The sequence below is a fragment of the Candoia aspera genome, chromosome 2 (assembly GCF_035149785.1).
Source record: "Candoia aspera isolate rCanAsp1 chromosome 2, rCanAsp1.hap2, whole genome shotgun sequence".
Classification (NCBI taxonomy): domain Eukaryota; kingdom Metazoa; phylum Chordata; class Lepidosauria; order Squamata; family Boidae; genus Candoia; species Candoia aspera.
In genome coordinates this window covers 12,341,917-12,366,829 of record NC_086154.1, presented here as the reverse complement: position 1 = coordinate 12,366,829, position 24,913 = coordinate 12,341,917, and the positions used below count along the sequence as shown (strand labels likewise).

The window sequence follows — 24,913 nt, the reverse complement described above, 5'->3', positions numbered from 1 at the left end:
AGGGCACCTATCTTTTTTGTATCTTTTAAGACCTGCAGCAGCTTACTGGGAACTTCTGCTGATAGCCAGAAACGTTTAGTTAGCCTTTCTCAAACTAACATTTTCCATTTTTTTTCTCTTCCCCCTCATCTCTAATACTGAGACATATTTGACTACAAAGAATCAGGCCAGAAATCAAATACTTACCTTTTCAGGGGGATGCCCAAAGGTAGATGAGATGTGAAATTCAAGCCTTCTCTACATTCCTCACCTTCTGCCTCATGTGCCCTTTCTTGTGTCTGCTGAGGGAGGAATTGTTTGTGAAGCACCGTCCACAGTCTGGGCATTTGAACGGTTTCTCTCCTATGTGTAAACCTACATGATTTATCAGGCTAGACCTAAGTCTGAAATCTTTCCCACAATCTGGACACTCATATGGTTTCTCTCCTGTGAGAGTCCTCTGGTGTATCACCAGCTGGGAATTCTGACTGAAACTTTTCCCACAATCCAGACACTCATATGGTTTCTCTCCTGTGTGAGTCCTCTGGTGTATCACCAGGTGGGAATTCCGACTGAAACACTTCCCACAATCCAGACACTCATGCGGTTTCTCTCCTGTGTGAGTCCTGTGGTGTCTCACCAGGTGGGAATTCTGACTGAAACTTTTCCCACAATCCAGACACTCATATGGTTTCTCTCCTGTGTGAGTCCTCTGGTGTCTCACCATGTCGAAACTCTGACTGAAACTTTTCCCACAATCCGGACACTCATACGGTTTCTCTCCTGTGTGAGTCCTCCGGTGTTTAACCATGTCGAAGCTCCGACTGAAACTTTTCCCACAATCCAAACACTCATACGGTTTCTCTCCTGTGTGAGTCCTGTGGTGTATTACTAGACTGGAATTCTGACTGAAAGTTTTCCCACAATCTGGACACTCATACGGTTTCTCTCCTGTGTGAGTCCTCTGGTGTATCACCAGGTTGGAATTCAGACTGAAACTTTTCCCACAATCCAGACACTCATATGGTTTTTCTCCTGTGTGAGTCCTCTGGTGTTTCACCAGGTCGGAATTCTGACTGAAACGCTTCCCACAATCCGGACACTCATATGGTTTCTCTCCTCTGTGAGTCCTCTGGTGTATCACCAGGTTGGAATTCAGACTGAAACTTTTCCCACAATCCGGACACTCATACGGTTTGTCTCCTGTGTGAGTCCTCTCGTGTTTCACCAGGTCGGAATTCTGACTGAAACGCTTCCCACAATCCGGACACTCATATGGTTTCTCTCCTGTGTGAGTCCTCTGGTGTCTCACCAGGTTGGAATTCAGACTGAAACTTTTCCCACAATCCAGACACTGATGCGGTTTCTCTCCTGTGTGAGTCCTCCTGTGATGCACCAGGCTGGCGTGCCTGCTGAAGCTTTTGCCACATTGAGAGCACTGCTTTAGCTTCTCTCCAGTGTGGGTCCTTCGATGAATCACCAGGGAGCTCTTGCAAGTAAAGCTTTTGCCACATTTGCAGCATTTGTATGGCTTTTCTCTGGTGTGGATTCTCTCCTGAATAATCAGCCGGGATCTACAATCTCTGCTTCTCCCACATCGTTCTCTCTTTCTCTGAATTTGGAAACTGTCCCCCTTGACTTTTCCAGGTAAGGTTTCCTTGAGTTCAACATACTCAATTTTTGCAGCTCAAAACACTCTTCCTCTTTTCCTCTCCCTCATCTGCTGGGGAAGGAGAAGGGTTTTGTGCTTTTCTGCAGGAAGTGGAAAGATTTTGATTCCTGGCTTGATGTGCTTGTCCCCCCGTCCTCCGCTCACCTTCTGGCCGCTGCTGCTCCTACCAACCCGGGGAAGACCACACAGCGATCCTCCGCGCCGCTCTCCCCATAGGAGGGAGCCGGAACAGGAAGTTCCTCTGCCCTCCTCCTCTCCTCCGACATCCCCTCTAGCAATCCAACACTCCATTGTTTCAGCTCCCCCGCTCCCCCTCCCGTTGGATGTCGGACCTCAGCAACCACAGACGCCGCTACTCTACTGACAGCTTTCTAGGCGCGGGGATTGCTTGTTTCCAGAGCGCCCTCTGGAGACACGAGGCTGCAAAACACACTCGTGCGATCTCTAGCCGAAGGCCTTGGCTAAGGAACGAAAAGGTTCTTCGTGCGTGTGGGCTCTGTCTGCACCTCCCAAGGGAGGGACACTTCACCGTTTGGGAAAGGAGGCATAAAATAAGATCCAAGTCACTGGGTGTGACTAGAGGGGAATATCTGTAGCTGAAGGTTGAACAGGGGAGTCCCTGGAGCTCTCTGAGCTTGGTTGTGGTTTTCTCCTTGGTAGTTCCTTGAGAAACAATCAGGCAGAAAACAATACCCAAGTCAAGGAACTAACAAGGAGACAGACTATCAAGCAGTCAATCAATCAATCAATCAATCAATCAAACAATACCCTAATCAAGGAAGTACCAAGGAGAAACCACACCCCAACCCACACTGGCAGGGCAACCTTCTGTATGTCAACAGGGAGCAATCCCCACTCTCACCAGCACTGACAATGTTACCCAGTCGGGTAATGAAACGTCTGCCAGCAAACAATGAAGCTCAGAGAGCACCCAGGACTTCACTGGGTATGATTAGATCTAAACAGAAATTACCAAAGAGCCCAACAAAAATAAAACATAACCCCAAATCACTATCACCTTTTCAAAATAACCAACTAGAAATATTGTATAAACAATTAGAAAGTCTGTCTTCCTATATTCTTCTCTTCCTTCATTACAAAGCTCTTTCTCCACTGATTCTAAACATAATTCTATCTGATTTGAATTACTTTATTTTTACTATTATTGTTGTTACTTCTACATCTGTACATGTAGTCCTCACTTAATGACCACAACTGGGACCAGAAATTAGGTCACTGTGGTTGTGAAGCAAATCTGGACCCAATTTTACAACCATATTTGCGGTGGTCATTACCAAACCATGTGGTCGTTAAGCAAACCACACGGTTCCCTACTCATTTTGTTGATCGGAATGTGGCTGGGAAGGTTGAAAAGGGCGATCACGTGACTGCAGGACACTGCAACTATTGTAAATGCGTGACAGTTGCCAAGAACCTGAATCTCGATCACGTGACCACGGGGACGCTCCAACAGTTGTGAATCCAAATTGTAACCGCCTGAGTCCCTCCTTGTGGGGGGAGATGGGCGGTGATAAAAATTTGATAAATACATAAATAAATAAAATAATTTTTTTCAGCTCTGTCATAACTCCAGACGGTTGCTAAACAAACGGTTGTTAAGTGAGGACTACTTGTACTTTAGTTGCTCATTAGCTTTATAGCTCACCTTTCTCCCAAGAACTCAAGGCAGAGTACAGAGCTTTCCCAGCTCCCTCCCATTTTTCCCAACAGCCATCCGGTTGACTGGCCCTGAGGCGCTGAGCGAGCTTTCGTAGCTGAAGGGGGAGTGGATCCTGGGTCTCCAGAACCTGGTCCAAAAATCACAGATGTTCCAACAATTAGAAACACAGCCTCTGTAATGATTTAAAAGCTCTCAGTGCCCTTAAATAAAAGAATCACAGTAAAAACTGAAAGTAACCCGAACGATCAGTGTGAAGAGACATGCCTTCACTTTTCTGAAAGCCAAGAACACGGGGACCATTCTTAGTTTCGAAGGGCCGCTCTGCAGCAAGCATCTTCCAATTAGTTTGTATATGTAATGGTATGTGGGAAAGACCTTGGGAGACGGGGTGAAGAGACGCTGACTAGGGAAAGGACGGATAAGAGACGGCATAGCCCGCGGCTGGGTAATGGGCGGGGCAAGAGGCTCAGAAGGGACCCTCCCTTGTTTCTGGGGCTGTAAAGAGACGGCGGGAGAGTTGTACTTTCAGACTTGCAGGATTCCGTTAATGTAGCCTTACAATCAAGTAGAATTAGCTCATCTGGTCGTGTTTCCTGCCTGGTGTACCTGGGAAGGCTGACATCAATCTTGCAAGCCTGAAAGTTGGCTGGAGAATTCTGGGAGTTGAAGTCCACGCATCTTAAAGTGGCTGAGGTTGAGAGACACTCGTCTATCGCCTTTGCAACACTCCGGACCTGCGCCTTGGTGCTGCCGAGTGGCCTTGCGAGGTCTGTCCAGTTGAACCCTTGGTTTTTGTTGGTCCTTTCTCAGGTCTACCTCCTGGACGCTTTTGGCCTGAAGACTCTGGACGCTTGTGGTGACCTTGTTTTCTGCACAATGCCCAATGTTTCTCACACGAACTGGCACTCCAACCGCACCGTCTTTGACACCTGCATTGCCAAATGGCTGACGTAGCCAGCCAGGCCTGGGAAAAACCCAGCGGAGGATGACGAGAGAGAGCCCAAAACTGGACAAAGCAGGGCCAAGACCGACTGCCTGATTGATTTGAATGTATTAGTCTCCCAGCTCCAATGGAGTCGATCGTTGCATATATCTGCAAAGGACAATAAGTGGGTCAGACTTGAAAACTGCCAGCTGCTCTTCATCCATCTTCTGTTCCCTGAAACAGGATGGAGTCAGTGTAGTGGGCGAGAAAAAAAATAGGCCCAATCGTGGTTAATTTAACCTCCGTCCCTTGTGCAATTCCTGCTTTATCCTGTGCATGTCCTTCTGTTTCGCATCTGGGACAAACATCGGCCTATGTTCAGAAGACACACCGAATCAAAAATTAGCCAACTCCATTTCAGCTTGGTGAGTTACTTTCTGGGTCAGTGTGGTGTAAATCCCGCAAATTGAGTAAACCATGGTTGAGTGAACTACTGTATGGTTGTCCAGTGTGAACGTGGCTTATGTGTGTATGTGTAACTACACTTTCTAGTGTTCTTTTACACTATGATATTGAGCAGTGTTTCTCGACCTTGGCAACTTTCAGAGGTGTAGACTTCAACTCCTAGAATTCCCCAACCACCCATGCTTGCTGGGGAATTCTGGGAGTTGAAGTCCACACCTCCAAAAGTTGTCAAGGTTGAGAAATACTGATATAGGGTCTTACAATACTGCATGTTGCATAGTTGATCCAGATAAATAATTTAGGGGGAAATTTGTTTTCCCCTTCGACTGTATCTTGAAATCCTACATTAAGGTGTGGTGGGATTTGCACATTACACCTATTGTATCACTGGAGTCATTTTCACTAAGGATGCTACACAAACCCAGCCACTTCTGGTTTATTCAATACATCATAGATCTGCCATTTTCAACTCTCACACCTCTGTTGTTGAAGTTCCCAGTTCTCCCTAAGATCACTCCATTGGAACAATACAGTAAAATAGTGGATTTGGTCAACATTCATTCATTTATCTGTTTTGCTTTTTAAAAAACATCAGCTTCCCTAGAAAATGCAAAAAAAAATTTTTTAACACAGCCCTCTCTGGTTATGCCGTCACGCCTACGTCCCCCGTGGCTGTTGGAGGACTCTGGAAATAAAGTGCGGCCCCAGTAAAAAACATACTGAAGTGCTAAATAGCTTCTGCTCTTTAGGACTGACTATCAACAGCAACTTCAGCAAAGGATCGTTACCTTGTCGTGGTGCTGGAGTTTGAGCACCTCAATGATGCCATGAGCTAAACCGTGAAGGGCCACCCAAGACGGGAAGGTCATGACAGAGAGGTCAGACTAAATGCGATCCCTGGGGAAGGTAATGGCAACCCACCCCAGTATTCTTGCCGTGAAAACTAAATGGATCAGTACAACCAGAGATATGTCGGTATACCATCGGAAGATGAGACCCCCAGGTCGGAAGGTGGTCAAAATGCTACCGGGGAGGAACAGAGGATGAGTTCAACTAGCCCCAGACCTGATGACGCAGCTAGCTCAAAGCCGAAAGGACGGCTAGCGGCCAATGGTGCTGGTGGTGAACGGCGAATCCGATGTTCTAAGGATCAACACACCATTGGAACCTGGAATGTAAGATCTATGAACCAGGGCAAATTGGATGTGGTTATTGGTGAGATGTCAAGATTAAAGATCAACATTTGGGCGTCAGTGAACTGAAATGGACTGGAATGGGCCACTTCACATCAAATGACCACCAGATCTACTACTGTGGACAAGAGGACCACAGAAGAAATGGAGTAGCCTTCATAATTAATAGTAAAGTGGCTAAAGCAGTGCTTGGATACAATCCAAAAAACGATACAATGATCTCAATTCGAATTCAGGGCAAGCCATCTAACATCACAGTGATCCAAATATACGCCCCAGCCACAGATGCTGAAGAAGCTGAAGTAGAGCAGTTCTATGAGGATCTGCAGCACCTACTGGACAACACGCCTAAAAGAGATGTTATTTTCATCACAGGAGACTGGAATGCTAAGGTGGGCAGTCAAATGACACCTGGAATTACAGGTAAGCATGGCCTGGGAGAACAAAACGAAGCAGGACATAGGCTGATAGAATTTTGCCAAGACAATTCACTCTGCATAACAAACACTCTCTTCCAACAACCTAAGAGACGGCTTTATACATGGACTTCACCAGATGGACAACACCGAAATCAGATTGATTACATCCTTTGCTGCCAAAGGTGGCAGACATCTATACAGTCGGTAAAAACAAGACCTGGAGCTGACTGTCGTTCAGATCACGAACGTCTTATTGCACAATTTAGGATCAGACTAAAGAGATTAGGGAAGACCCACAGATCAGCTAGATATGAGCTCACTAATATTCCTAAGGAATATGCAGTGGAGGTGAAGAATAGATTTAAGGGACTGGACTTAGTAGATAGGGTCCCGGAAGAACTATGGACAGAAGTCCGCAACATTGTTCAAGAGGCGGCAACAAAATACATCCCAAAGAAAGAGAACATCAAGAAGGCAAAATGGCTGTCTGCTGAGACACTAGAAGTAGCCCAAGAAAGAAGGAAAGCAAAAGGCAACAGTGATAGGGGGAGATATGCCCAATTAAATGCAAAATTCCAGAGGTTAGCCAGAAGAGATAAGGAATTATTTTTAAACAAGCAATGCGCGGAAGTGGAAGAAGACAATAGAATAGGAAGGACAAGAGACCTCTTCCAGAAAATTAGAAACATCGGAGGTATATTACAGGCAAAAATGGGTATGATCAAAAACAAAGATGGCAAGGACCTAACAGAAGAAGAGGAGATCAAGAAAAAGTGGCAAGAATATACAGAAGACCTGTATAGGAAGGATAACAATATCGGGGATAGCTTTGACGGTGTGGTCAGTGAGCTAGAGCCAGACATCCTGAAGAGTGAGGTTAAATGGGCCTTAAGAAGCATTGCTAATAACAAGGCAGCAGGAGACGACGGCATCCCAGCTGAACTGTTCAAAATCTTGCAAGATGATGCTGTCAAGGTAATGCATGCTATATGCCAGCAAATTTGGAAAACACAAGAATGGCCATCAGACTGGAAAAAATCAACCTATATCCCCATACCAAAAAAGGGAAACACTAAAGAATGTTCAAACTATCGAACACTGGCACTCATTTCACATGCCAGTAAGGTGATGCTCAAGATCCTGCAAGGTAGACTTCAGCAATTCATGGAGTGAGAATTGCCAGATGTACAAGCTGGGTTTAGAAAAGGCAGAGGAACTAGGGACCAAATTGCCGATATCCAATGGATAATGGAAAAAGCCAGGGAGTTTCAGAAAAACATCTATTTCTGTTTTATTGACTATTCTAAAGCCTTTGACTGTGTGCACCATAACAAATTGTGGCAAGTTCTTAGTGGTATGGGGATACCAAGTCATCTTGTCTGCCTCCTGAAGAATCTGTATAACAACCAAGTAGCAACGGTAAGAACAGACTACGGAACAACGAACTGGTTTAAGATTGGGAAAGGAGTACGGCAGGGCTGTATACTCTCACCCTACCTATTCAACTTGTACGCAGAACACATCATGCGACAGGCTGGGCTTGAGGAATCCAAGGCTGGAGTTAAAATCGCTGGAAGAAACATTAATAATCTCAGATATGCAGATGATACAACTTTGATGGCTGAAAGCGAAGAGGAACTGAGGAGCTTATGATGAAGGTGAAAGAAGAAAGTGCAAAAGCTGGCTTGCAGCTAAACCTCAAAAAAACCAAGATTATGGCAACCAGCTTGATTGATCACTGGCAAATAGAGGGAGAAAATGTAGAAGCAGTAAAAGACTTTGTATTTCTAGGTGCAAAGATTACTGCAGATGCTGACTGCAGTCAGGAAATCAGAAGACGCTTAATCCTTGGGAGAAGAGCAATGACAAATCTCGATAAAATAGTTAAGAGCAGAGACATCACACTGACAACAAAGGTCCACATAGTTAAAGCAATGGTGTTCCCCGGAGTAACATATGGTTGCGAGAGCTGGACCATAAGGAAGGCTGAGAGAAGGAAGATCGATGCTTTGGAACTGTGGTGTTGGAGGAAAATTCTGAGAGTGCCTTGGACTGCCAGAAGATCAAACCAGTCCATCTTCCAGGAAATAAAGCCAGACTGCTCAATTGAGGGAATGATATTAAAGGCAAACCTGAAATACTTTGGCCACATAATGAGAAGACAGGACACCCTGGAGAAGGTGCTGATGCTAGGGAGAGTGGAGGGCAAAAGGAAGAGGGGCCGACCAAGGGCAAGATGGATGGATGATATTCTAGAGGTGACAGACTCGTCCCTGGGGGAGCTGGGGGTGTTGACGACCGACAGGAAGCTCTGGCGTGGGCTGGTCCATGAAGTCACGGAGAGTTGGAAGCGACTGAACAAATAAACAACAACAAGTCGCTCTAACTCATGCCCCTTTCTCTCCCAAGGAGCCGGCTATGGATCTCATACTCCATAGCCCGCGCGCACCCACAGCACTACCCCCCCCCCCGGACTCCATAGTGCATACGCCCTCCTGCACCCGGCATCAGCCGCCCCCGGGCCCAGCCACGCTTCCCCCTCAGCAGCCACTTTCCCGCCTACCAGCCTGCTTGCCAGCCACCTGGGACCTGAGACTTCCTGCCGGCGTGCCCGGTGACTTTGCTTGTTGGAAGCCGGCCAGAAGTTGCGAGGAGGTCCTCGCTTAAGGGCAACTGGGACTGCATAGTGAAATCCCTCCTCCAACTCTGAGACACCCCTCCTGAAACCGTCCTGTCTGACTGGATACAAGGAAGCGTGTATTTAATTCGACCGTTGTTTTAAACCCCCTGGTCACTGAATGGTTTTCCCCAAAAGTTTGGAAGGCGCATTATTGTATTTCTTGTAACGCTTTCAAAAGCTTGGTGGGACGGAACCCATGACTGGGATCTACTACCAGAAGGGTAAAACGTGTTCGAAAGACACCGACCCAAGAACAGAGGAGGAGTTGTGTTGTACGTAAAGAACTACTACACCCGCACAGAAGTACATGGCTTCAAGGATGAACGCCTTCTTGGAGGCACTTGGGTGAATATCAGGGGAAAAAGGAACGACACTGCCAGAGGGGTGCAGAAATTCAAGAACGGGACGAGAGCAAGAGACTGGCGGTCCTGAGCAGGGCTTCTCTATCTGTATCTTCTAGGAGAAAAGTCCTGGCTGCATGGTGGATCTTCATATGAAAGCACTGGCACCATCCGTATCCAAGAGGATGGAGCGCTAGAGTGGGCAATGCCCCCAAAATGGCAAACTTACACAATAAATCCTTAAGGGAAGAAGCGTTTGCAGCTCCAGCCCATAATAAAATGGGACATCGTAACAAGTTTGCACAGAAATGCGGCACCAAAAATGAGCGAGAGAGAGGAAGGAGGAGAATGAAATATAATCTGAATATTTTAAAGTTTAACAAATTGCAGCTCTCATCCATCATGTGCAACTGCAAGGCAGAACAGCCTTTCCATCTGAAACTCTACAGGTCTTTTGTCACTGCCACAAGCGTCCCTAATGGATTCTCTCATAAAATCTGAGCACTCCCATTTTTTTTCGTCTATCTTTTAGGACCTGTAGCAGCTTACTGGGAACGTCTGCTGATAGCCAGAAACGTTTAGTTAGCCTTTCTCAAACTAACATTTTCCATTTTTTTTTCTCTCCCCCCTCATCTCTAATACTGAGACATGTTTGACTACAAAGAATCAGGCCAGAATTTAAATAATTTTCAGCTGGACGTCTAATGGGAAATGAGATGTGAAATTCAAGCCTCCTCTACATTCCTCACTTTCTGCCTCATGTGCCTTTTCTTGTGTCTGCTGAGGGAGGAATTGTTTGTGAAGCACCGTCCACAGTCTGGGCATTTGAATGGTTTCTCTCCTATGTGTAAACCTACATGATTTATAAGGCTAGACCTAAGTCTGAACTCTTTCCCACAATCTGGACACTCATATGGTTTCATTCCTGTGTGAGTCCTCTGGTGTCTCACCAGGCTGGAATTCCAACTGAAACTTTTCCCACAATCCAGACACTCATGCGGTTTCTCTTCCGTGTCAGTCCTCTGGTGCATCACCAGCTGGGAATTCCAACTGAAACTTTTCCCACAATCCAGACACTCATGCGGTTTCTCTTCCGTGTGAGTCCTCTGGTGTATCACCAGGTGGGAATTCAGACTGAAACTTTCCCCACAATCTAAAGACTCATACGGTCCTTCTTCTCTGTGAGTCCTCTGGTGCACCACCAGCTGGGAATTCCAAACGAAACCTTTCCTGAATAATCAGCCATGATCTACAGTCTCTGCTTCTCCCACATAGTTCTCTCTTTCTCTGAATTTAGAAATTCTCTCCCTTGACCTTTTCGCGTAAGGATTCCTTGAGTTCAACATACTCAATTTTTTCCAGCTCAAAACACTCTTCCTCTTTTCCTCTCTCTCATCTGCTGGGGAAGGAGAAGGGTTTTGTGCTTTTCTGCTGGAAGTGGAAAGATTTTGATTCCTGGCTTGATGTGCTTTCCTTTTTAATGCTGCTCCTGATTCTCAAATGTCCAGATGGCTCTGACTGGCATCCCTTTTGTCTATAAGATTACATAAAAGCGTTAAGTTTTATTATTGTTTATAAAACGGCTGAACAACGTGTGAAAGCAACTACAACAAAAAGCATACATTACAATGGAAAAGCAAAGTACCAAAAGGCCAGATTAACCTCTACCTTTCATTATGATTCATTTGACACACGGAAGACTAGCGAGATCCACGTTCCAATCCAGACATTCACTTTTTGGCCTGGGTCAGCCAGATTCTGAGCACTGAGCAGGGTTATCATCAAGGATCTCTGCAAGTGCTGGGGACGGATTCCACACACACACACACACACACACACACACACACACACACACACACACACGTGCACACAGAGAGAAAGACAGAAACACACACAGCTGGCACTTTGCAGCGGAGTTGCTCATCCGATTCCCCCCCGCGGAGGAAACGAGGCAGCCCCGCTCGCTCCCGGACTCCCCTCCCGCCCGTCCTCCGCTCACCTTCCGGCCGCGGCTGCTCCGACCAACCCCGGGAAGACCACACAGAGTCCCTCGGCGCCGATCTCCCACCAGGAGGGAGCCGGGACAGGAAGTTCCCCTGCCCTCCGCCTCTCCTCCCGCATCCCCTCTAGCAATCCTATACTCTATTGTTCCAGCTCCCCCGCTCCCCCTCCCGTCGGATGTCGGGCCTCAGCAGCCACAGACGCCGCTACTCTACTGACAGCTTTCCAGGCGCGGGGGTTGCCTGTTTCCAGAGCGCCCTCTGGCGACAAGAGGCTGCAAAACACACTCCTGCGATCTCTAGCTTAAGGTGCTGTCGAGAGTTTTTGATGGATTCTCTGCCATCAAATCCTTTTCGACTCCGACCCATCCGATCAGTAGATTTTCTGCACGACGACCTATCGCTAACCTGTTATTTCGGGTGTCCCCACTCATTGCCACTGCAACTGAGCAAGACGACCTTGCCTCCGCCGAGCATGGTTCACGCCCACGGAGGGGGCACCTCCAATCTACCTGCCCTCTGAACCGAAGATCCTCCTCTACTGCCCCTCCAGGCCTTTGGGACCTCATCACCCTGGCAGGGACAAGGGAAGGTGGGCACGGTAGTCCCCAACCTTCCGGAAAACCCCAGGCAGCCTCGTGCTCGGAGCTGGAGGGGCGAGGGGGGCTCAGAGGGTGGATTTCAGGGAGAGCAGAGGGCCGTCTGCAGAAGCAGCAGCTCCGGAGGACAAGCGGAAAACCTCGTGAATAAGGCGGGGAATCAGAAGGCGAGCAGGGCTGGGGGGCACCGCTGGGGAAAGCCCATCTCCTCCCTCCCCCCCAAGGACTCCCCTATTCTCGTGTTGCACCTGCGGATTCCCCCCTCTTCTTGACTGCACCCTCCACCACCACTTGGGATCCTGTCTTCCTCTTGCATGATGCCCACCTGGCGCCTAAGCCAGGCAGGGATGGGGCGGCGGTCTCCCGGCCAGCCCCACAGGAGGGGAGCACACCCATCAACCCTAGGGAAATGCCAAAGGCTCAGAAGAGACTGAGACTGGGGTTGAAAAAAATGTTGCATGCACTAATCTGCACTTACAGCTGCCAATTAGTAATTGATTGCTATGGAAGATGGGCAAGACAGTCTTGCAGTTTCCCTTGGACTACAACACCCACCATCCTTCGCCCCTGGCATTACTGGCTGGCGATCCTGGCTTGTGCTCAGTCTCTAACCCCAGGCAGTATGTCAGGAGGAGTCTGTAGCACCTTTCCTGTCCCACCAGTTGTACTCAAATGGCTGCCTCAGTCTGAAAAGCTGCTCTTCGATGCCTTCGGCTCTGGGGCTGCCACAGACTACTCGGCTCTCCCTAGAACATGCGGAGAATCCCTTGTTCTGAGTAGGACGGTCCCTCTCCTGGCTTCCTTCTCCCGTTTTCTGGGTTTCCATCTTTAAAAGGAGGCTGCACCCTAAAAACGAGCTAATGGTGGCTGGGGAATGCTGGGAGGTGAAGTCTACACCTCTGAAAGTTGCCAACGTCGAGAAATACTGCTCAATATTGTAATGTAAAAGAACACTAGAGAATGTGTTGGAGATCTCAGCAAATCAACATGCCTCATTAGCATGTAGATGAGTTCACCCCATGATGCAATTCCCTATGTGCTTCTAGAGGAAGCTGTTTGTTGGCTAGGGAAAGATTTTTCCCGTTTTCTCCACACAACCCCTAGCAGCAATGAGGGCTTAGGGTAAATTAAGTTTAGGGAACGGAAGAAAGAAAGAATCATCATTTTTCTACCAAAGATGGATGTAACTGAACCAAACAAATAAGACTCTTCTTACTTACTCTTTGAAGCTACAGTACTTTGTCTAAGCGTGTAATTCTTTGTGCCTGGGTAGGCTAAGTGTGTAAAATCAATAGCCTATATTTCTCTAACGTGCTCAATAAAACTATTTTAGATATCCTTTTTCTGTGTGCGGCTTCTCCACTGCGTTAAACTCTGCTCCATTCAGTGGTCCTAGCTGCCCACTAATGGCTTCAGAATGTATAGTTACACATACTTACATAAGCCACATTCACACTGGACAGGTTTGCTCAATTTGCAGGATTTACACCATGCTGACCCAGAAAGTAACTACACCAAATTAAAATGGAGCTGGCTAATTTTTGGTTCAGTGTGTATTCTGAACATAGGCAGATGAGAGATAAAATACGCAGATTACTCGGGAAAAATATTATACGAGGACATTCAGAGGGCGGGCTTGTTTTCAGCTAGCTCTCCTCCAACATCTCGCTCAGCGTGGTCTTTGAGATTATGGCAGTCGGTAAAACACACCTGGAGAGTGCAGATTTGGGAAGGCCGGATTAATCTAGAGCAGCGTCCCTGACAATTGAAAGCATGGAAGGCTCCAAGCTCAGGTTGCTCCCACAGTGCTTGGGGAAGCCCCCTTCCTTATCTGAGGTATAACCTACCTCTTTATTCAAACACCCACTTAAGGTGGCCACCAGAAAGCACAAGAACACCCAGCAGAGGTTAAAAAGAAAGGTTTGAAGGATTAACAGTTGAAGGCCCAGCCTGTGCATCTGGGGGCGGGGGGGGGGGACACACAGAAGGCTTTGAGATTTTCTTTCCCGCTCAGAACAGACACAAGCACCAGACACACTTTTTGGGGAACAAATTGCTTTTATTTTTATAAATACCAGGAGACTTTAGAGGGCAAGGGACGCAGCCGCCTTTCAAACAATCGACACGCTGCCCCAGCCTTGAGGCGATGTTACCCCTTCCAAAAACTGTCCCTGACTGTGGCAGAGGCAGCATTTTGGGAAAAACAGCCACCCCGTCCTTCTAGGATAAGGCCAGCTGACAAGCCATGCCAGGAGCTGGCAAACTGCAAACAAAGGCTTGAAATCATAAATAGCGCAACAGTGCCAATTTCAGTGTCCTGATGGGATCTTCCAGTCCCATAGATGTATTTTCTAGAATAACTTGCAAACCACGAGGCTTATTCCCAAGCGAAGAGGACGTGACATAAAAACAGACTTACTGTACATTCCCCTATCTCAAGTCACATGAATGAGAAATGTGCCTTTCGCCATTAGTCCCCGGATTTATATGTTTTTCTTCCATTGCTTTCTTTTTAAAAATAAATACAGAACTGCAGAGCTACTACAGAGATCTGGAAGGAAAAGAGAGAAAGAGGTACTTTGGTGACCTCATAGGGACCAGCCAATCAGCACTGCGCACAGCCAGTTGCTCATTCTAACTTGTAGTAAACTGACAGGGCTTATTCTTTATTGCTAAGCTATGATCTGTTTCTGCCATGGTTGGCTGAATGTGAAGCACAGGCAAACGCTAAGCAAAAGGCAAACAAGTGATCTGGCCCTTTTCTTTTTCCAGAATTTCACCACGTATAGCAGTGTTTCCCACCCATGGCAACTTTAAGATGCCTGACTGTGACAAGGCTGACTGCCTCTTTCCTGACTTAGAGAAAGCACATTAGAAAGAAAATGAACAGGCTTCAGTTACGGAGCGTTCTGCACACATACAGAGTGTGAAGATCGGTTGCTGAAGGCGCTAAGAGGGTGGGTAAGAATTTTGCTGGGAAACGGAGCAGCTCCTTGCATGGAATAAGAGAAGGATGTGTGGTGTCTCCCTGGTTGTTTAATGCACTTGGGAGAAATGCATAAGGGACGCTTGTAGTGATGTTGGAAGCGTTTCCAAGGATGCGAAAGTTTGTGCACATTGGTAAGCAGAGGTGTTGTTGGCTGAAGACGCAAACGATTTGCAGAGACTGTTAGATCGTATCACGCACTGAAGAGTGTGAATCTAAAAATAAATGTCCTGAAGACCAAGATAATTGGGCTTAATGGGGAAAATGGACCACATGATTATACATTAGACATCCATGGTTGGAAAAAAGCAGCAAAGACAGCTGATCCTGGGTTAAACAGTACCCGTGTGCACTTTGCTTGATCTCTAGCATCCGTCAAGATGGGTGCAGCAGCCATCTTATTTCACAGCATACACGATCCACTGCTAAGATCTCCACACTGCCCCAGGTCCATAGAAGGGACCTACTTCACGTGCTGTGGTGCACATGAGATGGGCAGCCTATCATCTGACAAAATAAAGACAAAAAGAGGCTTTGGCTGCACCACCTGCGCAAAGAATGCAACTTCATTTTTACACCACCTTTTTACGATATAAGCAGGGGAATGGCTTTGCGGGCAGCTACAGAAACTAAAAGCAGGAGTGGCCCAGAGGAGGCAGGGTGTGTGTTTGCCCCTTCCCACACGCCAGGTGCTGGAAAGCATGTTTTGATTCAGCCCGAGTGGGTGCTGCGGGCTGTCTTTGCGTCCAATCGGTCATCAGGGAAATGAGTCAAGCAACTCAGGTGTCATGAGCACTGATGGTGAGCAGGAGGGGACCAACTCGGCTCTCCCCAAAACATGCGGAGAATCCCTTGTTCTGAGCAGGACAGTCGCTCTCCTGGCTTCCTTCTCCCGTTTTCAGGGTTTCCATCTTTAAAAGGGGGCTGCACCCAAAAAACAAGCTGACGCCCCTTTTCCACCGGTAGAATTGAGTGTCCCCAAGGCTGAAATGACATTTGGCACGGGCACCGTGGGACTCCACCACAATGCTCCAGGTCACATCGCCAAACGAGCGGAGGGAATTTCGTGCAACCCTCTTTCCCAACCAGGATCACCAATAAGGGGGGGAAAACTCACATGGGAACATCTTCTCTATCACTAATGGCACTAATTTGCAGAGATTTCAGAGGGGGAGGGACCACGAAAGTCAAGAGGAGGCTACAAGGCCCAATATTAACGTCCGGTTTGGTTGGCAGCTACGTATTTAGCGCTGAGGGAGGCTTCAAACAGCCATTGGTTATTTTCATCTCTGCCCCCACTGGCACCTCTGTCTGGTCACCAATCCTCTCTGCATTAACGCTCCCTGCTGCTTACAGTGTCACGAATACAAGCTTTGGGAGAGGCCCTCCTCCCTCGAGATTGCTGGGGAATGTGGAAGCTGGCTCACAATGGCTTTAAAGGAAAAAAAACATAAAAAGAGAGGAAAAAGTGCAATGGCTCCTTTACAAAAGAGAAAAGCCAATTAAAGGAGCTTTTTCTCTGTTTAATCACAAGAAGGGAATTCTTCACAGAATGCAGGACATATTTTGAATACAACTGATAAATCTTCGGGCAACACTACAGAACCAACCGCTAAATATGGGGAGAAATTCAAGAACGGGACGAGAGCAAGAGACTGGCGGTCCTGAGCAGGGCTTCTCTATCTGTATCTTCTAGGAGAAAAGTCCTGGCTGCAGGATGGATCTTCATGTAAAAGCACTGGCACCATCCGTATCCAAGAGGATGGAGCCCTAGAGTGGGCAATGCCCCCAAAATGGCAAACTTACACAATAAATCCTTAACGGAAGAAGCATTTGCAGCTCCTGCCAATAATGAAATGGGACGTCGTAACAGGTGTACACAAAAATACAGCACCAAAAAAGGGCAAGAGAGAGGAAGGAAGAGAGAATTAAATATAATTCGAAAATAAAATATTCAACTTGGAATATTTTATATTGAAGTTATAACAACTTTGCAGACCATTAAATGTGAACCCACTCGGAGCTTGTGCCTAAGGCCAAAAGAGCCTCTTCCTTCCTCCCCAACCCTGGCCCGGTCCTGGCTGTTGGGTCTCCTCCTGCAGAGGGATCATATGCAAAGTGATCTACCAGGGGGAAAAAGGGGATTATAACCTGATCTCTGAATTGGGTTCCTGCAATGAACAAGCTTTGAATTCTTTGGTGTCTTCTGAAGTCAGCAAAATCAGGATCATTCCTCTGCATAGCTAGAATCCCACTTAGCAGCTCCAAATCATTTTCCACCCTTTCCTTGTAGGCATTCTTAGGGAAAACCTAAAAAGAAGCCCTGTTCAACTGCAAGGCAGAAGAGCCTCTACATCTGAAACTTTACACTACTGCCACGCTTGTCCCTAACGGATTCTCTCATAAAATCTGAGTGCACCTATCTTTTTTGTATCTTTTAAGACCTGCAGCAGCTTACTGGGAACTTCTGCTGATAGCCAGAAACGTTTAGTTAGCCTTTCTCAAACTAACATTTTCCATTTTTTTTCTCTCCCCCCTCATCTCTAATACTGAGACATATTTGACTACAAAGAATCAGGTCAGAAATTGAATACTTAACTTTTCAGGGGGATGCCCAAAGGTAGATGAGATGTGAAATTCAAGCCTCCTCTACATTCCTCACCTTCTGCCTCATGTGCCTTTTCTTGTGTCTGCTGAGGGAGGAATTGTTTGTGAAGCACCGTCCACAGTCTGGGCATTTGAACGGTTTCTCTCCTATGTGTAAACCTACATGATTTATAAGGCTAGACCTAAGTCTGAAATCTTTCCCACAATCTGGACACTCATATGGTTTCTCTCCTGTGAGAGTCCTCTGGTGTATCACCAGCTGGGAATTCTGATTGAAACTTTTCCCACAATCCAGGCACTCATATGGTTTCTCTCCTGTGTGAGTCTTCTGGTGTATCACCAGGTTGGAATTCCGACTGAAACACTTCCCACAATCCAGACACTCATGCGGTTTCTCTCCTGTGTGAGTCCTCTGGTGTCTCACCAGGTGGGAATTCTGACTGAAACTTTTCCCACAATCCAGACACTCATACGGTTTCTCTCCTGTGTGAGTCCTCCGGGGTTTAACCATGTCGAAGCTCCGACTGAAACTTTTCCCACAATCCAAACACTCATACAGTTTGTCTCCTGTGTGAGTCCTCTGGTGTATTACTGGACTGGAATTCTGACTGAAACGCTTCCCACAATCCGGACACTCATACGGTTTCTCTCCTGTGTGAGTCCTCCTGTGATGCACCAGGCTGGCGTGCCTGCTAAAGCTTTTGCCACATTGAGAGCACTGCTTTAGCTTCTCTCCAGTGTGGGTCCTTCGATGAATCACCAGGGAGCTCTTGCAAGTAAAGCTTTTGCCACAGAGGCCAGATTAACCTCTACCTTTCATTATGATTCATTTGACACGCGGAAGACTAGCGAGATCCACGTTCCAATCCAGACATTCACTTTTTGGCCTGGGTCAGCCACAGATTCTGAGCACTGAGCAGGGTTATCATCAAGGATCTCTGCAAGTGCTGGGGACGGATTCCACACACACACACACACGTGCACACAGAGAGAAAGACAGAAACACACACACTTTGCAGCGGAGTTGCTCATCCGATTCCCCCCCGCGGAGGAAACCAGGCAGCCCCGCTCGCTCCCGGCCTCTCCTCCCGCCCGTCCTCCGCTCACCTTCCGGCCGCGGCTGCTCCGACCAACCCCGGGAACACCACAGAGAGCCCCTCCGCGCCGCTCTCCCGCCAGGAGGGAGCCGGAACAGGAAGTTCCCCTGCCCTCCGCCTCTCCTCCCGCATCCCCTCTAGCAATCCTATACTCTATTGTTCCAGCTCCCCCGCTCCCCCTCCCGTCGGATGTCGGGCCTCAGCAAGCACAGACGCCGCTACTCTACTGACAGCTTTCCAGGCGCGGGGGTTGCGTGTTTCCAGAGCGCCCTCTGGCGACACGGGGCTGCAAAACACACTCCTGCGATCTCTACCTTAAGGCGCTGGCGAGATTTTTTTGATGGATTCTGTGCCATCAAGTCCTTTCCGACTCCGAGCCATCCGATCAGTAGATTTTCTGCACGACGATCTATCGCTAACCTGTTCTGTCAGGTGTCCCGAGGGTGAACTCATTGCCACTGAAACCGAGCAACACGACCTTGCCTCCGCCGAGCACGGTTCACGCCCACGGAGGGGACACCTCCAATCTACCTGCCCTCTGAACCGAAGATCCTCCTGTACTGCCCCTCCAGGCCTTTGGGACCTCATCACCCAGGCAGGGACAAGGGAAGGTGGGCACGGTAGTCCCCAACCTTCCGGAAAACCCCAGGCAGCCTCGTGCTGGGAGCTGGAGGGGGGCTCAGAGGGTGGGTTTCAAGGAGAGCAGAGGGCCGTCTGCAGAAGCAGCAGCTCCGGAGGACAAGCGGAAAACCTCGTGAATATGGCGGGGAATCAGAAGGCGAGCAGGGGTGGAGGGCACCGCTGGTAAAAGCCCATCTCCTCCCCCACCCCCAAGGACTCCCCCCTTCCCTTCTTGCACCTGGGGACTCCCCCCTCCTCCTCCTGATTGCACCCCCCTCCGTTCAGGATCCAATCGCCCTCTTGGAAGATAGATGCCCACCTGGCACCCCTTCCGTGCCCCTTCCCACTGGAGGTGGGATCGTGCAGCCCAGGTATGCAAGAGCGGCTGGACACTGGGAAGGGCAGCGGGTGGGGCAGGAAGGAGCTTCGACCACGTTTCCCTTTTCCTCCCTCAATCAGCTTGTCTGCTCTCTCTTCTCTAGGTCGAAAGGGGGCAGGAAGCGGCTTCGACCACGTTTCCCTTTTCCTCCCTTCCTCAGCTTGTCTGCTCTCTCTTCTCTAGGTCGAAAGGAGAAGCTCTCTGCGTTTAATCTCTTCACTTAAGCCGGGTGGGGAGCGGGCGGCAGTGGGGCTGAGCAATGCCAAAGTGTCCTGGTAGGGCCCAGTAAGAGGGCATCACCCCATCACGCCCTCCCACCAGGAAAGCCAAAGGATCAAGAGACTGAGATTGAGATTGAAAACGAAAGTTGCATGCCCTAATCTGCACTTACACTGCCAATTAGTAATTCATCACTATGGAGGGCGAGACAGTCCTGCAGGTGCCCTTGGACTACAACACCCACCATCCTCTGCCCCTGGGATTACTGGCTGGCGATCCTGGCTTGTGCTCAATCTCTAACCCCAGACATTATGTCAGGAGGAGACTGCAGCACCTTCTCTGTCCCACCAGTTGCACTCAAACACCTGGCTCAGTCTGAAAAGCTGCTCTTCGATGCCTTCAGCTTTGGGGCTGCCACAGACCGACTCGGCTCTCCCCAAAACATGCGGAGAATCCCTTGTTCTGAGCAGGACAGTCTGTCATGTTCCTCGTTTCAATGGTTTGAATCCATTGTAACGTTTCCCATGTCACTTTCCTGTTCCGTGTCTGCCATTGGCGGGGAGGGGAATTTCAGCCGTGCCGGGCTGTAATCTCCATGCTGCTATGCAGGAATGTGTGTTTGGGTTATGACATGTATTCAAGGTTACTTTCCCAGGCCGATGTGGGACGGTTGTTAACACCTGGGAGGGGGTGGTTGCTATGGTGGGGCGAGGGGCGGGATTGGGTTTGAAGCGAGAGTATTTGGTTTGTATTTCACCCGCTTTTGCTCATTCTCAGCTTTCTCTGTATTTGCATACTATTCCTTTAATAAATCAGTTATCTTTAAGCTCGGGCTTGTGAGACTGAGTATTTTGGAGTAGGCAACCGTTACATAAAGCTGAGAATCCATAAGTAAATTTTGCGCTAGCCCCATCCAAGTGTTTGGTGAAGGGGAATGCTAGCGATGTCCGAACCCAGGCTGCAAGAGAGCGGAGGGGGTGAGGAAGAGCCAGACAGCACAAAGGCGCTTGTGGCCCCGAGCTCCTGAGTTCAGAGGGCAGCCCGCCAGGATAAGCGGGGCACTCAGAGGGAAGACCAGGGTTTACCGTCTGAAGTGAGCGGCGCTACAGGGGATGACTATCGAACTGGGGAGGAAGGAGACTCCGAGGTCGAATCGCCCCAAGCATCCTGGGAACCGGAGATCCCGTTGTCACCTACGGTTGTGGTGACCAAGGGGCCATTGGAAGAACCGGTTACCCCCGCACGCATAAAAACACTAGAGGAAAAAATCGAATCCATACTTGCCATACTAAAGGAAACCCCCCGAGGGTCGGGATCCCCGCGAGAGGGTCCGGAGGAAATGTCAACCCGACAGCCCAATCCGGGGGCGAGGTCCCCATCACCCAGGGGCAGAAGTAGGACTCGGGCTTTCTGGCAAGCGAGGGGAAAAGAGTCGGGAGTGACCAGGGAAGGGTCACAGGCGGTGGGCAGGCGTTTGTTGGCTTTCGCGGAACCAGTTGAGCCGAAAGAGTCGACAAGAACCCCTCCGCCTTTCATGGTAAAGTTTGATGGCGATCCCACCAAGTTGTTATATGGAGGACTGGGGCAAAGCTTTCGCTCAGAACATGGCAAAATTAATGCCATCACCAACAAACTAAAGGGGAGGGCAGCGGATTGGTATGTACAGCTATGCCAAGCCGAAGCCACGGAATTGGAAGAATTTGAGGAGTTTTTGTGGGCATTAAAACAGCACTTCGAAGACCCCTTGGCCCAGGAACGGGCGAAATGGGCGCTGAGGAAACTTGCCCAGGGATCTCTCTCCGTGGCGGACTACGCCTTGGAGTTTAAAGCCATGGCTGGGAAGGTGGAGGATTGGTCTCAGTCAACCCTAGTGGAAATGTTCAAACAGGGACTGGAGACGGAGGTCCTCCGCTGGGCTTTGGGACGCGATGATCCGAAAACGTTGTATGGGTGGATTCAGCTGGTAGGCAATGCTGAAAATGCCCTAGAGACTTTCGCACATAACAAGCAACTGAAGCAAGGGAAGTCAAGTAAAAGTGCCCGTGCCCCGGGATTCCCAAGCCGGCCCAAACCGAAAAGTTGGGAGGAAGAAAGAGAACGGCGTTTTGCAAAAGGGCAGTGCCTAAGATGCGGGAAAGAGGGACATCGCGCAACTGCGTGCCCAAGAAAGAGATCCGAGGAGCGGCCAGGGAAGTCGTCCGGCAAGTCTCCTTCGGGACCGAGGAAGGTGAGGGCTGCCCGCGCGGAGGTCGATCCTAACGACAACCCATTCAGGGAAGAGGAGGAAGAGTTGGATTTGGAACAGCCGGTGGGAAAAGGCAACCACCTGCTCTGAAGGGCGCCGTAGGGCAGGTGGAAGGAGATGGGCGCGACCACGATTCGGTGAGTGGGAATTTTCCTACCCTGACGGTCAAGGTGAAATTGGGATCCAGTACTCGAACTGTGGAGGTGTGGGCTATGCTTGACTCAGGCTGCTCGCACTCGTTGATGCACCCCGATCTCGTAGCCGCCTTAGACCTCCCCAGGTTCCCGTTGAAGCAGCCAATGATTTTTACACAATTGGACGGGACTATGGCTGGGGGGAAACTGGTCACCCACTCCATGGGACTAGTGGCACTGCAAATGGGTAGTCATTGGGAGAAATTACCCTTCATCATAGCACCAGTGGGGGGCCCGTTAGTCATTTTGGGGATGCCCTGGTTTGTCAAGCAAAATCCTGCTATCAACTGGCTGCATGGGACTGTGACATTTGCTGATGGATTTTATAAGGTGCCAGAGAAGGATTTATTGGGAGACAATGAGGGTGGACAGGCAGCCACAACCACAGTACAAACGCTTGAGCCGCTAGGAGGGCTGCCTGCGCAATATCAAGACTTCGCAGATGGTGTTTGGAGAAAAGGAGGCGGATCGTTTGCCGCCTCACCGAAAGACGGACTGTGCTATTGAATTTCTGCCCAATGTCAAATTGCCTAACCCGAAAATCTATGCTATGTCCCCAAAAGAGTTGGCCACATTAAGGGAGTTCATTGACAAGAACCTGGCCAGGGGTTTTATTGAGCCAGCTAACTCTCCAGTGGGGGCACCTGTTCTTTTTAGACTGAAAAAAGATGGTTCTTTGAGGCTATGTACAGATTTCCGTGGGCTCAATGCAGTTTCAATATTAAACAAATATCCTTTGCCCCTCATCAAAGATATGTTATCACATCTGGCCGGAGGTAAAATTTTCTCAAAACTGGATTTAAGGGAAGCCTATTTTCATATTCGTATAAGGGAAGGGGATGAGTGGAAAACAGCGTTTAACTGTCCTCTGGGGGCTTTTCAATATAAAGTGTTACCTTTTGGTTTGTCGGGGGCACCTGGGGTTTTTATGCAGCTCATCAATGAGGTCTTGCATGACCACCTGTTCAAAGGGGTGTTAGTATATTTGGATGATGTATTGATTTATACTGAAACAATGGCAGAACATATTCACTTGGTGCGTCAAGTGCTTGCTAAACTGCGAAAGGCTGAGTTGTATGCTAAACTGTCAAAATGTGCTTTTCATCAGTCGCAAATTGATTATCTGGGCTACAGGATTTCAGAAGAGGGCATTGAAATGGACCCTGCTAAAATTGAAGCCATTGTTGCCTGGGAACCCCCACGCACGCGACGCCAATTACAAAGTTTCCTTGGCTTCGCCAATTTCTATCGGGCATTTGCCCAAAATTTCACGGAAATTGCCCTCCCCCTCACTGACTTACTAAAAACTAAAGCTCAGGGGGATACGCGGCGTTCAAAAAATCCAGGCGCGCTACTTAAGTGGACTCCAGCCTGCCAACAGGTGTTTGACGCGCTCAAACAGCTCTTTACAACTGAACCCATCCTAAGGCACCCCGACCCGACTAAACCGTTTGTGGTGCAGGTCGATGCCTCCGATTTCTCTATCGGAGCCCTTTTGCTCCAAGCCGACCAGTCGGGCAGTTTGAAACCCTGTGCATATTTGTCTCGCAAGTTTACGGAGACAGAGAGGAGATGGCATGTTTGGGAAAAAGAGGCGTTTGCGGTAAAAGCAGCCTTGGAAACTTGGCGCCACTTACTAGAGGGGGCTTCTCACCCTTTTGAAGTTTGGACTGACCACAAAAACCTAGAAGCCTTAAGCACTAGTCGGAAACTCAGCCCCAAGCAACTCAGATGGGCTGAATTTTTCAGCGGTTTTGATTTCTCTCTTAAGTTCATTCCGGGGAAGAGAAACTTTTTGGCAGACGCCTTATCCCGCAGACCCCAAGATTCTGGCCCTGAGGCACTAGTTCAGGGTACAGTGTGGACTGAAAAACAATTGGGCTTGGCTGCGGTGACGCGCAGTCAGACGCGCACCCACCCAGCTCACCGGCCAGCCACTACTCCTCCTTCCAGTCCAGGACGTTTGCCAATTCCCTCCGATTTGCAACAACAGTTTCTTCTCCACCTGAAATCTGATACTTGGTTGCAAGCAAACTTACACTGTTACTTTTGATGGGGACTTTGACTGGAAAAATGATTGTCTTTACGTACCGGAGGCTTTACGAAAGACGATCTTGGTGCGCTGTCATGATGATAAACTGGCTGGACATTTTGGGTACCTTAAGACCCTCCATCTCACCCTACGGCAGTTTTGGTGGCCAGCTCTCATCAGGGATGTTAAAGGTTATGTAGCCGCCTGTCCTGTTTGTGCGGCGACTAAGCGCAAGGTTGGAAAACCCCAAGGCTTGCTGCAACCTGTGGCTAACCCTGCCTATCCTTGGCAGGAAATCTCCATGGACTTTATAGTTGACCTACCCCCCAGTCAACGTAAAACAGTGATTTGGGTGGTTAAAGACTTCTTCTCCAAACAAGCTCATTTCATCCCCTGCGCGTCCATTCCCACTGCGCAACAGCTGGCCCGCCTATTTCTCGTACACGTGTACCGCCTTCACGGGAGCCCCTCCCGTTTGGTGAGTGACAGAGGCTCACAATTTACATCACGATTTTGGCGGGCATTTATGAAACTGGTAGGAACCACCCAAGCCCTCTCTACGGCGTGGCATCCGGAGAC

At 48.8% G+C, this 24,913-nt stretch overlaps 2 protein-coding genes across 2 annotated transcripts in view; both read right to left on the bottom strand.

The window, feature by feature from the left end:
- Positions 1-121: 121 nt before the first annotated feature.
- Positions 122-18,776, bottom strand: LOC134489872 (zinc finger protein 271-like). Its single transcript, XM_063292745.1, has 6 exons — positions 18,655-18,776; positions 17,585-18,329; positions 10,422-10,560; positions 4,227-4,296; positions 3,347-3,459; positions 122-1,617 (listed from the first exon to the last, which is right to left on the bottom strand). Exons 1-6 carry the CDS (start codon positions 18,774-18,776, stop codon positions 227-229), a joined length of 2,580 nt encoding a protein of 859 aa, XP_063148815.1. The 3' UTR covers positions 122-226.
- LOC134492077 (zinc finger protein 850-like) overlaps positions 16,924-24,913 on the bottom strand; it is a 67,029-nt gene continuing 59,039 nt past the window's right edge. The window contains exon 2 of the transcript XR_010067388.1: positions 16,924-17,125. The gene's annotated coding sequence lies outside the window, so the exon portion shown is untranslated. The remainder of the gene's footprint in view (positions 17,126-24,913) is intronic.

Excerpts from the sequence above, each read along its gene's own strand:
- LOC134489872 (XM_063292745.1), bottom strand. The coding sequence starts at position 18,776 with ATGCGGGAGGAGAGGCGGAGGGCAGGGGAACTTCCTGTTCCGGCTCCC. Across the intron at positions 3,460-4,226 it reads CGGTTGGAGTGCCAGTTCGT|GTTCTGGAGACCCAGGATCC; the intron begins GTGAGAAACATT and ends TTTTTGGACCAG. Across the intron at positions 1,618-3,346 it reads GAGGGAGCTGGGAAAGCTCT|TCAAGGGGGACAGTTTCCAA; the intron begins GTACTCTGCCTT and ends TACCTGGAAAAG.